Source organism: Loxodonta africana, chromosome 3, assembly GCF_030014295.1.
Source record: "Loxodonta africana isolate mLoxAfr1 chromosome 3, mLoxAfr1.hap2, whole genome shotgun sequence".
NCBI classification, from domain to species: domain Eukaryota; kingdom Metazoa; phylum Chordata; class Mammalia; order Proboscidea; family Elephantidae; genus Loxodonta; species Loxodonta africana.
The window spans coordinates 56,362,258-56,375,193 of NC_087344.1; the positions used below are offsets into that span (position 1 = coordinate 56,362,258).

General features: G+C 48.1%; 1 protein-coding gene across 6 annotated transcripts in view; it reads right to left on the bottom strand.

Moving 5' to 3' along the window:
- Positions 1-12,936, bottom strand: part of ECE1 (endothelin converting enzyme 1) — a 139,494-nt gene that overhangs the window by 39,069 nt on the left and 87,489 nt on the right. For all 6 annotated transcript variants that reach the window (XM_010593029.3, XM_023551945.2, XM_023551946.2 and 3 more), the window contains one exon: positions 11,738-11,950. In XM_010593029.3, the coding sequence (XP_010591331.1) occupies positions 11,738-11,950 (213 nt within the window). The remainder of the gene's footprint in view (positions 1-11,737; positions 11,951-12,936) is intronic.

A 12,936-nucleotide genomic window follows, 5' to 3' on the forward strand; every position in this document is an offset into this window, starting at 1 on the left:
AGATGCCACCTGCTAGAGACAGTGCTCCTGTATGCTCACAGCACGGGGAGCCCCCGATCTGCACCCAGTGAAGGCGACCATGTCCTCCTGTTCAGGCCCGTGGAAAAAAAAAACCACACCAGTTGCCATCAAGTTGACTCCAACTCATGGTGACCCCATGTATGTCATGGTAGAACTGTGCTCCATAAGGTTTTTGATGGCCGATTTTTTGTAAGTAGATGGCCAGGTCTTTCTTCTGAGGTGCGTCTGGGTGAATTCGAACCTCCAACCTTTCAGTTAGCAGCCTAGTGCATTAACTGTGCGATCCAGGGACACAGGCCCATAAAAGACCTACTACGTGCTGGGCTCCTGCGCCTGGGCCTTTGTTTCCAAGCCCTGCTCCAGACCATACCACGTTCTCTGAGTCCCTCAGTTCCGTCTGTTCTGCTTGCTCCCTCCCCGGGGAACTCCTCGCTGTCTTGGCCACTCTTCCTCACCTCACCTCACCTTCATGTCTCCCAAGTCTGAAACCCTTTCCTTTGCTTCTTTCAAAAAAAAAAAAAAAAAAAACCCCAAATCCTACCTCTCTCATGAAGACTTTTTGGGTAGAACTGTATTCATCCGCTCACTAAGCTGATACCAGATGCTCACTCTGGACCAGGCACCGTGCAAGCACAGTGCTGACCGAGCCTTGGAAGCCCTTGTGTGACTCCATGGCCCCCCCACAGGGAGGACAGGAGGTAGGGCGGAAGTGGAGGGAGCTGGAGCTTCTCCCTGCTCCTTGTGAACTGGAGCTTCAGAGAAAGAAAAGTGGGAGTTCCCTGCTCAGGATGGGAGGAGAATGGACAATCCCAGGGCAGCTGGTTTTCTTGTAAACTGGGCACACAGGCTTTGTTTCTATGGCAATGCCTTTCTTGGGAGGGAAAGCACGAGAATCAGTGTTCCTTAGGCCTGGAAGCAGCATCTCTCCATTCACATCTGGCTCTGGCCGTGACCCTGAAACGCTAGCACCAGTGCTGGGGGAGGCCACTCTGTGCTCTAGGCCTTGAGATGCCTGACATTCCCTCCTCCAGTGCCCCAAGGCCAGTGAGATAAGAGATCCAAAAAAAGGCCTCTGCAGGAAGAGCTTGGCTGAGCCAGCTACAGCACCTTCTGAGGCACGGCCATGCCCTCTTTCCCTGACACCTGTTCCATCACCAAAAGGGAGATAGAACTTGTCCTTTAGCACAGCCTCCTTCTCTCTTCCTCAGACAGGCTGCCTCCAAAGTGCAAACTTCCTTCCTCCGAGCTCTCACAACCTAGGTGTCAGCTCTACTTGTTTGCCAACAAATATTTATAAAGTCCCTACTCTGTGGTGAAGGAGCCCTGGTGGTACAATGGTTAAGCATTTGGCTGCTAACTTTGGCAGTTCAAACCCAACAAGGCAGAACTGTATTCTGCTGATTTGAAAAAAAAAAAAAAATTTTTTTTTTTTTTTTTTGATTTGAAAGACGTGGCAATCTGTTCCCGTAAAGGTTACAGACAAGAAAACCCTATGGGGAAGTTCTACTCTGTCACAGGGGGATGCTATGAGTTAGAATTCACGCCCTGGCACACAACGACAACTCTGTGGTGGCTGCTGGGCTGGATGTGGAGGACGCAGTGGGCAAGACACACACAGGCCCTACCCTCAGGAGGCTTCCAGCCTAGGGGGGAGACAGCCAGCAGGAAGACATCACAGGGGTATCTAATTACACGCTGGGGTGGGGCAATAAAGAGAAGGTCCAAGAAGCCCTGAGAGGGATGACAGGAGCTTCATCGATGTTGGGGGCATGCGGCGGGGGGCAGGGAAAACTGCCCAGAGAAGCCATGTCTGAGCTCTAGGCTGGAACCGAGTTCAACGTGAACAGGAAGTGGGGGCTGTGCTGCCTCACCCCCATCCCACGCCTTAGTCATCCCTCTATCTCACACACTAGGCCCTCAGCAACATTTGCTGAAAGAACAGAGCCTGGTGTCCATTCTGTATGAAGAAGGACACTGCATCTGGTAGGTGAAAGGGTAATGAGGCTGTGTGCCTACCAGTGACTTGCACAGGGAAGGAAACGAGGCCAGTGGGGCAAGAAGGGTCAGGCGTGGACAGGATGTCTGTTCTTACCAGGAGTTAGTGTTCACATACCCCCTCATGTATCTCACCTGTATTCCCACTGCTGATGCTGGCTGCACAGGAGCCCTGGTAGAGGTTCAAGCACCTCTCCCAATGTCCTACCCTCGTCCACTGTTCATAGACCCCTCAGGAACAACCCATAGCATGCTCTCACCTCCGTCCACCATGGGGCACCTGCTACACTGCAGGCTCAGGAGGACAAGAGTAGATACAAGATGGCCAGGTGGGAAGCTACTGCAGTAGGCCAGGGGACTGAAATGGGGCTTGGGCCAGGATGACAGCAGAGGAGGTGAGAAGTGATTAGAGCATGAGTGGGAGAGAGAGGTGTTGAGAATGATGCCAAGTTTCCTTGGCCTGAGTAAGGGGTTGCCATGAATGCGAGTGGAAGGCTGGGGGTGGGGCCAGGTTAGGGAAGTCAGGGGAGCAGCTCAGTCTGACGTTCGAAGTGTGAGATGTCTTTTAGACTCCCAGGCCTGGGACTTTATAGAGTTGTTGTCTTCAACTGTTTTCAGTTCATACAGGCACTGGAGCCTATGAATTCCTTAAAATTGCCTTGTTGTTATTAGGTGCCATCTAGTCAATTTTTGACTCATAGCAACCCCATGTGACAGAGTAGAAGTACCCCATAGCACTTTCTAGGCTGTAATCTTTACGGAAGCAGATCACCAGCTATTACTCCCATGGAGCTACTGGGTGGGTTCAAACAACCAACCTTTCAGTTGGCAGCTGAGCGCTTAACCATTGCACCATCAGGGCTCCTTAAAATTGCCACCCACTTCTGGTATTTCTGTTGCAGCAGCACTGGGTGACTAAGACACTCTCTAAGAAACCAGTTGCCATGGAGTTGATTACGACCCAAAGCATCCTCAGGTGTGTCAGTACCACTGTGCTCCACAGGGTTTTCAGTGGCTGATTTTTTGGAAGTAGACCATCAGACCTTTCTTCCAAGGTACCTCTGGGTGCCCCCAATCTTTTGGTTAGCAGCCGGGCATTAATTGTTTGCACCATTCAGGGATTTCTCTTACTGTCTACTACTATATTATTTACTCATTTACTTGCTTGTTGTCTGTCTCCTGTGCTGGACTATAAGCTGCATAAGGAAAGATTGTGTTATTTCTTACACGATTCTCGAACCAGGTGGCACACAGTCTGTCTGGTACACAGTGCACGATATTGAAATGTTGAGTGAATAAATGAATGATGAATAAATGAAGGAGTGTTCTAGGAGCCACACAGAGGAAGGTGCCACTTTGGCCTGAGGGATGAGACTTGATTTCAAAGTAAAATAAGTCAAAAGCAGTTTTTTGTTGCTGTTGTTAGGAAAGGCTTCTTTCAGACACCTCTACTTGGTGGTGCAATGGTTAAGAACTTGGCAGCTAACCATAAGGTTGGCTGTTCGATCCCACCCAGTGGCTCCACCTCCATGGGTGAAAAAGATTCCTGTAAAGATTACAGCCAAGAAATCCTATGGGGCAGTTGTACTCTATCACACAGGGTCATTATGAGCCAGAAATAAATTTAATGGCACCCAACAACAAGGTTCCAAGGGAGAAGGCAAGGAGGAAACCAACAGCCAACAGGGTGGCTTCTAGGACTGAGCCAGCGCACACATTTTGGAGATGGGCATCTCCAGGGCACCAGTGACATGGAAATAGTTTGGTAGCTCAACGCCAGACCACAAGGCTCTCAACTGCCTAGGTACTTACTTCCAGTGGCCCCAAGTTCCAGAAACCTCCTCAGCTTCACTAATGCCCCAGAGAGAAGAAAAGACAACACACTATTTAATCGGCCTGCTTCTTCCTCTGGAAGTCTTCAGGGGACAACCCTCTCCCACATCACTCCTCAGGGAGGAAACAAACATCCCAGCAGGCAGAGCCATGACTGAGGGCAGCTGCAGGGACAGGGGTGACTGGGATTTCTGTGGCCTCCCTTGCTGCAACAGGATCAGCTGGACAGGAGCATCATGAAGCTCTGAACTCCACATCAGGGCAGGGCCAGTGTTTGTTTTAGATAAAACACAGACTCAATTCAGACCATCACAGGTCTCTGGAGCCCCATCCTGTGAGGGGGAAAGGGGGAGCCGATAAGGGAGGCGCCTTTTCCTTCAGAAGAACAAAAATAATGATAACACCACTGCCATTTACTGGTGGCTACTGCAGGCCAGGCTCCGTGCTGAGATCTTCACAAAGGTACCGCTACTCATCACACTGATACCCCTGAGGAGGATACTATCATCTCATTTCACAGAGATGGAAAACAAGGCCCAGGGGGTGAAGGCAGCTGCCTAGGAAGGCAGAGCTAAGAAACAGCATTGGCTGGACTCTGGACTCAGGCAGGCATGCTTATGCCTTCCAGAGAGAACGGACTGCTTCCTCTGTGTGTGGGTATGGCTGTGTGTCTGTATCTTGTCATAATAATTTCAACAAGTGGGCGTTATGATTAGCACACCCAATTTATATACAAGAAGTTGGGCAACGCATCCAAGGCCACAAGAGTAACCGGCAGAGGCCAGGACTGGAGCCCAAGCTCCTTCTGCCAGGTTGGCTCAGAAAGCCACAACTGGAGTGGAAACAGTCTAGCTGCTCCCTAAGAAGCCCTGGACACCACTCCCTCCTTGAGTTAATCAATCAATCAATCCATTTAATCACTCCACACACAAGGAAGGAGAGCCCATGGCTGGCATACCCTAGACTGGATAGAAAGCATTTAAGATGCAGATCCTGCCCACAGAGGGTTCCTGAAACGCGCTGGGGGAGGAAACTAACACAATTAGACAGAAAAGGCTGAAAAACAGATCAAAACAAAAATACAAGAGATGCCCCAAGGCGACACTATTAATTACCACATCATTGACACAGACAGATTTAACGCTTTTGAATGATTTTGTCTTGTTCCCAGGAGATTGGTTTGGGGGTAGAAAGAATGGAGAACATTACCTTTTTTCTTTATAGAATCTGTGTTGCTTGGATTGTTACAACAAGCCTGCACTAATCTTACAGTGTAAAATATAGTAAAGTAAATTTGATAGGCACACAAAATGTAATTGAGGCTCAAGCCCTGAAAGGCCCTTTGGGAGTCAGGGAAGGCACTAATAGTGGAAGTGGGTTTTGAGCTAAGCCTTGAAGGACTGGAAGAGGGTAGAGTTGTTAGTTGCCTTCGAGTGGCTCCTAACTCATGGTGACCTCATGCACAGCAGAACAGAATGCTGCCCAGTCCTGTGTCATCCCCATGATTGGCTGTGGATTGGACCATCGTGACCCATAGGGTTTTCACTGGCTCATTTTTGGAAGTAGATTGCCAGGCCTTTCTTCCTAGTCTGTCTCAGTCTGGATGCTCTGTTTAAACCTGTTCAACATCATAGCAACACACAGGCTTCCACCGACAAATGGGTGGTGGATGGGCGTGAGGTGCACTGGCTGGGAATCGAATGCAGGTCTCCTGCCTGGAAGGCGAGAATTCTGCCACTGAACCACCAATGCCTCAGGAGGGTGGGGTAGGCACTCTAAAAGCACAGAGGCTGGAAAGCCTAAGGCAAGGTCAAGTGTACAGGGCCGTGGTCTGGCTGCAGTTCCAGGGCCCCTTCCCCTGATGCAGGGAGGCCATACTCTTGTCTCCCACAAGAACAGCCAAAGCTGGCTACTTGCGGGAGCGGCAAAGTCTGAGTGCGAGGTGGCTGTGTCTCACGTAGCTGAGGTCATCTCCCTCTGGCCAGCTGGCTGCAAGGATATGCCACAGTGGCACCTGGTCTAGTTCAGCCCACCTGCTCCAGATCTGCCTAGATTTCCTCTGAGGGGGCTAGAGGGACAAAGATTCATGCCCAGAGAAAGGACAGGCTTGTCCAAGGTCACCCAGCAAGTGGCTGCCTGGCCAGCCGACAGCCTAACCAGCATATGGAGTGTCCTCTCTCCTTCCTCCACCTTGAGAAGCCCACCCCAGGCTAGCTTAGAGCAGCCCATGCGCCCCCTTGGCTGTCCCCATCAGCTGTAGCTCCCTTCTGAGGCCTGCGGCTCCCCCCTTTTTCTCAGGGAAGCTGAAACCAGTCTGGCCTTAAGCCTAAGAATGTGCTGGATTTGTCACCCATTCACCTGTCCCCTGACCCTTACGGGTTTCCAGGTACACAGGAGGGGCCATTTCCAGGTTAGTGCCCAGGAGTGAGCTTGGGGCTAGGGGACCCCGAAGCGTGCCTTCTGGGGAAACTCCTGGGGTGACTCCAGCTATTGTAGTCACTGGGCCTGGGCAGCTCAGCCAAGTGGCCACTGGGGAAAGGAGGTTGGTGACCTATGCTTCTCAGCCAGTCTCCTCCTAAGCAGTGTTGATTGTGGTCTCTACTTGGTGAACCTGACTTAGCAGAGTCAGGTGAAAAGAGGCAGCCGTGGGTTTGAATCCTAGCTCCACCACTTCCTAGCTTAGTGATCTCAGGCAAGTAGCTTTATATTTGTGAGTCTCATCTGTAAAATGGGCATATGCAACCTATTCCATGGGTTTACCATGAGAATTGAATGAAATAATGTAAGTAAACAACCCAGCATGTCATAGAAATGCCTTGTACCCTCTTCCCTGGTAACTGGGCCCATATCAGTGTTTCTATAAGAAATAAAATATTCACAAAAAGCAATATATGCTCTTTTCATTGACCCCTCGATGAATCCTTAGAACATTCTTCTGATGCCCTGAGTTCCCACATTACAGGCAGGTGCCTCTCTGCAGTCAGAACCCTGTTGGAGAAGTCCAGGCTGAAGCTTATATACCATCACCCAGGGGGCGCTGACTTTCTGCACTCCCTGTGTGCCAGTCTCTGTACTATGCCCTTCCACCCACCCCACGTGATTCAGTACTGACAGTAACTTCCTGCATTAGGCACTATCCCATTTTACAGATAAGGACACTACTGGAGAGAAGTCAGGTCACTTGCCCAAGGCTGCACGCCTGATAAGCAGCAGAACTAGCAGTTACAGCCTCTAGACTTCAAAATGCTATAATCTGGCCTCTGGATACCACCAGACCCTGGTCCTGGAGTCAGGGGCTTGAATGCATGGTTCTGGCTGTTCTGTGCCCAGCTCAGTGCAGATCGCCATTCACAACATGGCCCAGGAGACTAGTATCCACTCCTCATGAGCCCTGCCACCTGGGGAGGGGGCTAGGGGGTGTGGACTCAGCCCAGACAAGCCCAAGGTCCTCCTGATAAGAACCAGCCCCAGAACCAGCAGGATCAGAACCCATGGGCAGATATACGGGCAGCTCCCAATACACAAGGGTCAGTTCTGGGCCTAACTGAGAAATTAGAGGGCTCAGCTGCCTTTCTTGTCCTGTTCTCTCTTGGTGGTGACTTCCCTTCAGAGCTTGAGCGCCTCTCCATTCTGAACTGGCAATGTGTCCTCAGCAAAGTTACTTAACTTTTCTGAGCCTCAGTTTCTTCATCTATAAAATGGGGCAACGATTCCTAAGTCCCAGGGTTGTGGTGAAGATGAAGGAGGCAATGGATACAAAGAGCCTGGTACAGTGGGCACACAGCAGGCACTCAACAAACATCAACATAAGCAGCAGCCACCATAACATGCCAGGCCTATGCAGAGCACTTTAATATACTTGCCCATTTAATTCTCACAGCCCTAAGGAGGAAGCATGGATCTTATTTTATTGATGAGAAAACAAGCCCAGAGAGGTGATGTAGTTGACCGAAGATCATGCAGCCAGTAAGTGGCTTAACCAGGATTTAAACCCGGGTCCTCTTTCTGCTAGGCCTTTAGTGCTCTGTGCTCTCGTGAGAATACAGTCCTATCAGTCCTGTAGCTGAAGGAGGTGGTATGGAATAGGGGAAAGGATCAGGCCCATAAGCCAGGCAGGCAAGTCTCAGCTCTGCCTCCTACTAGCTTGTCTTGGGCAGGACATCTAACTTCTCTGGACCTCAGTTTCTCCATCTATCAAATGGCATGAACAACACTTTCCCAGCTTCCACCCTACAGGATCATGTGGGATGACATCTACAAAAGAATTCTGTAAACTGTAAAATGCCACGCAAAGCTCAGAGGTGAATAACAGTAACATCAACATAAACAGCAGCCACCATGACATGCCAGGCCTATGCAAAGCATTTTAAATGTACTTGCCCATTTAATTCTCATAACCCTAAGGAGGTGGTATGGTTCCCATTTTACCGATGAGGAAAAAAGCCCAGAGAGGTTATGTAACTGATCCAAGATCACACAGCCAGTAAGTGGCTGAGCCAGGATTTGATTCAGGTCCTTGTGACTCTGGAGCTGGGGTTCTAGCCCATCTTGTTATGCTACCTGAACTGTTCCCCTGCTTCTGTTGATGGTCCCCACCAAGCCCTCAGCTGGGTCTTTGGGCGCTGCGGAAGGGCCATCTCTGAGTTTTGGTCTCACTACGACAGACAAACAGGAAACCCTGATGGTGTAGTGGTTAAGTGCTACGGCTGCTAACCAAAGGGTCGGCAGTTCGAATCCGCCAGGCGCTCCTTGGAAACTCTATGGGGCAGTTCTACTCTGTCCTATAGGGTCACTATGAGTCAGAATTGACTTGACGGCACTGGGTTATGACAGACATACTTGCTTTTTAAGTTTCTAGTTCTAAAATGAAGGCTGTGATCTCTTTCAAAGATACCTTCGGTAGCCCAAAGCAGGCAGGAAGAGAGCTCAAGCTGGGCTGTCCTGTTTCTGACATAGAGTTCCTTCAACTCACCCCCATATACCACCCTGCTTTGATCCTCCAGGGGACGAGCAGGAGACTATTGCTGCTTCGGCTGCTGCTAAGGGCTCCTGCCCGGGTGGCTGTCACCCAGCAGCAGCCACAGCCCCTGGGGCTGGGGTGGGAAAGAAAGGAAAAGTCTCCTTAACCAGGCTTGCTTTTTGCCACTTTGATCTAAAAGACGCAATTGCCTTACATTCACACTTGTCAAATTCTCATCTTTTCCTGTCTCATGGGAAGGTTTCTGTCCTTTGAGAAAACATATCCCCTTTTAGGGGTCTCCTATTTTTTATCCACTTTTGAGTATCTCGAGGGCTTTAAAAAAACTCAGTGCAATAAGTAGTTGTCAAATCTATGTTATGCTATCGGTAGATTAATTGACTGGCTTTTCATGATCTGGCCTCTCCCAGCTTTTAGGGTCCCAGGATGGGGCAGGGGCCAGCAGGCAAGGGAGCTGATGAAGGTCTCAGTACCAAGGAGCTCAAGTGAGGACCTCTGCATGTTACAGCGTGAGGCATTGTGATGACATCCCAGAGAGGACCCAACTGGGCAGCTGGTAATGCAGCAAACATTAACCAGGGGCAGAGCTGCAAACAAGGAGACCTGGGATTCTGATTAGGGATAAAACCGCCAACGCCGATGTCAACTAGAAGTGCCGGAGGCCTAACAAGATGCAAAGAGAAACACTTTGGTTAGATGGCTTATCATACAAGCCTTATCACCAGGAGGCCAAAGATTTCTGCCTTAGGAACCAGCTCTCCAAGGAACTGTTACAACTTTTGTTGGATCGAAACCTTAAAATTGGATCAAGAATGCTCAGCCTCGATTCTTTTTGCTTACAACTTTCTAAAAACCACAGCCAATACTAGGCAAAACTAAGCTGCACTCATGAAGTCATCTTTAAACTAAACAACAATTTAACTCATTTAATAAAGAAGATTTGCCTTGAGAATTGTGCTTTTTAAAAGAATTATCTATATAAGGTTAAATGGTCAACAGTAACTCTAAAACACAGACGAGAACTTTAAGGGGCAGAGAGTTTAAGTTAATGGAGGTGAAACAATACGGGCAGAGAGAGGGAGAACAGTGACACAACAGGAAGTATGTAACCACTGTCAGTGAACTGTACGGGTAAAAATTGTTGAATGGGTGTATGTTTTGTTGTATATATTTTCACCAAAAATTTAAAAAAAAGAACAAAAAACTAAGCTGCAGACTAGGAGTAGCTACATCACTATAGCTTTATGAATCAAATCCAAAGACAGCCAATTTTCAGGTTAAAGCTTTACTACCTGTCATTGTTGAGAAAACTCCGTGCTATACTTGGCATGGAAACCCTGGTGGTGCAGTGGTTAAGAGCTACGGCTGTTAACCAAAAAGTCAGCAGTTCGAATCCACCAGGTGCTCCTTAGAAACCCTATGGGGCAGTTCTACTGTGTGCTATAGGGTTGCTATGAGTCAGAATCGACTCAACTGCCACAGGTTTGGTTTTTGGTTTTATACCTGGCATATAGCAATTGTTCAATAAATGTGAATTTGTCTTCTAAAAAGAAAAATGAAACGAAGCAAAACAAAAACTCAATGAGATATCACTTCACACCCACCCAAATGACTATCATCAAAAAGTCAGATAATAACAAGTGTTGTGGAATAACTGAACCTTTACATATTGCTGGTCAGAATGTAAAATGGTGCCGCTGCTTTGGAAAAGAGTTTGGCAGGTCCTCCAAATATTAAACATAGAGTTAGCAAATGACCCAGCAATTCCACTCCTAGGCGGATACCCAAGAGAATTGAAAACATATGTCCACACAAAAATTTGTACACAAACGCTTGTAGCAGCATTCTTCGTAACAGCCAAAAGGTGGGAACAACCCCAAATGTCCATCAACTGATGAATGGATAAGTAACATGTTTTATATCCATATAAGGGAATTCAGCAATAAAAAGGAATAAAGTAGTGATACATGCTACAACGTGATGAACTTGAAAACACCTTACTGAATGAAATAAGCCAGTCACAACAGCCCATGTGCTGTACAATTCCTTTTATATCAAATGTCCCGAATAGGCAAATCTGTAGAGACGGAAGGTGGATTAGCGGTCTCTGGGGCTGGGAGAAGGAGGAATGAGAGTGACTGCCAATGGGCACAGGGTTTCTTTTGGGAATAATGAAACTGTTCTGGAATTAAACAGTGGCGATGGTTGCACAATTCTGTGGATATACTAAAAACCACTAAATAGTATACTTTACAAAGGTGAATTTTAGGATACATGAATTATATCTCAATAAAAATCTCGTACAAAAATTAAAACATTGAGCTCCAGGCTGAAGCCACAAAAGTAACAACCACAGCTACCAGTTCTGTGCACCCACTATGCACCACAGACCATGTGAATGCTTTATATATGCACTCTGTACCTCTCAAGGGAGCCCCGGTGGCACAGTGGTTAAGCACTTGGCTGCTAATTGAAAGGTACGTAGTTCGAACCCATGAACTGCTCTGTGGGAGGAAGGTTTCTTCCATAAAGATTACAGACTTGCAAACCCTATATGGCAGTTCTGCTCTGTCCTATAGGGTCACTATGAATCAGAATTCAACTCGACGGCAGTGGGTTTTGTTTTGTTTTTTAGATACCTCACAAAACTCTGCAGTTTGGGTATTACAGGTGAAGAAACCGAAGCTTGGAGATAACAGCTTACCCAGGATCACACAGTAAGTGACGAGGCAGACATTTTGACCCGGTTCCACCTACTCCAAAGCCTATGGCCTTCCCATTTTCCACCTACTCCAAAGCCTATGGCCTTCCCATTCTGCCAAACTCCTTCTTTCACTAATCTTGGCTGGGTGGGCCCGGCTGACGGTCCCCTCTGAGGCCCATTCACCCTTTCCCCTGCTGAGTGCTTACCAAGAAGGTGCTTGATGATGGCTTGGTTGTGTTCCCAGAGGTTGCTGAAGGTCCCCCAGCGCGAGTGGCCATCTGGCACGGGATTGGCTTTGATCCAGCCACCACAGGCATAGGTGAAAAAGTCTTGGCAGGGGTTCACCGTGGGGTCCATGGAGCTCAAGATGGAGCTGGTCACTGAGACGCAGGCCTCGCTTAGGCATACTGAGGGGGCTCCTGTCAGGACAAGAGGCCAGTGAACGGCGGGCAGGGAGGAGTCTGGGGGAGCATAGTGCAATTGGCCTGGGCCCAGGGATGACACGTCCCATCTGGCCCTGACCAAAGATTTGCAACTGGATGATCTCTAGGCCCTTATAGAAAAATGATTTCAACAGATTTACGATCTCCTGGCTCATAAAATCAGACACTTGTTTTATTTCTGATTTATTTACCCTGGATTGTAGTTGCCTACAATCCTTTCTACGGCTTTAAAAAGTACCAAGAACCAAAGTGTTTCTCTTAGTCCTTCCTCCCTCCCTCTCTTACTTCCACAAATATTCATTGAGTTTTTAAATTCTGCCCCTGGCATTCAACAAATTTATTCACTCATTCATGCATTCATTTATTCAACAAAATAATTACTGAGTATCTTCCAGGTTCTTTGCTGGGTATGGGGTGTGTGTGTGTGTGTGTATGTGTGTGTGGTGTGGTGTGAGGCTATAAAAGGCATAGCCCTTTCCTTCTAAGAGCTAATGATTTAGTTAGGGATACAAACATTTATATAAGTCAAAAGACAACATTTTGCAAACATAAAGTATTTACTACGTGCAGACAAGATGGTGCCAGGACTTAGGGAGAAGAAAAAACAATTAGGAATAGGAGACAGGAGCTATGAAAAATCACTCAGAGGCAGGAGAGTTACCTCACTGAATCCTCAAAAAACAAAACCAGAACAATCCTAACAGACTGGTTTACTTACAGCCATTTTTATACATTTTTTTTACTTAAGGCACAGAGAGGCTAAGAATCTTGCTTAATGGCCAATCCGGGAGGTGAGCCGTGCTGTTCCTCTACTATACCACATTCTTCCCACTATGGGCCGGGCGAGAGTACTTTTTGGGCACCGACTACGTTCTCCCGTGATAACTGCCCCACATTGTCAGGTGGCAGGGAAGCCCTGCCTCCCAGATGCCAGAGTAAGCAGGGACAGCAGTTGGTACAGC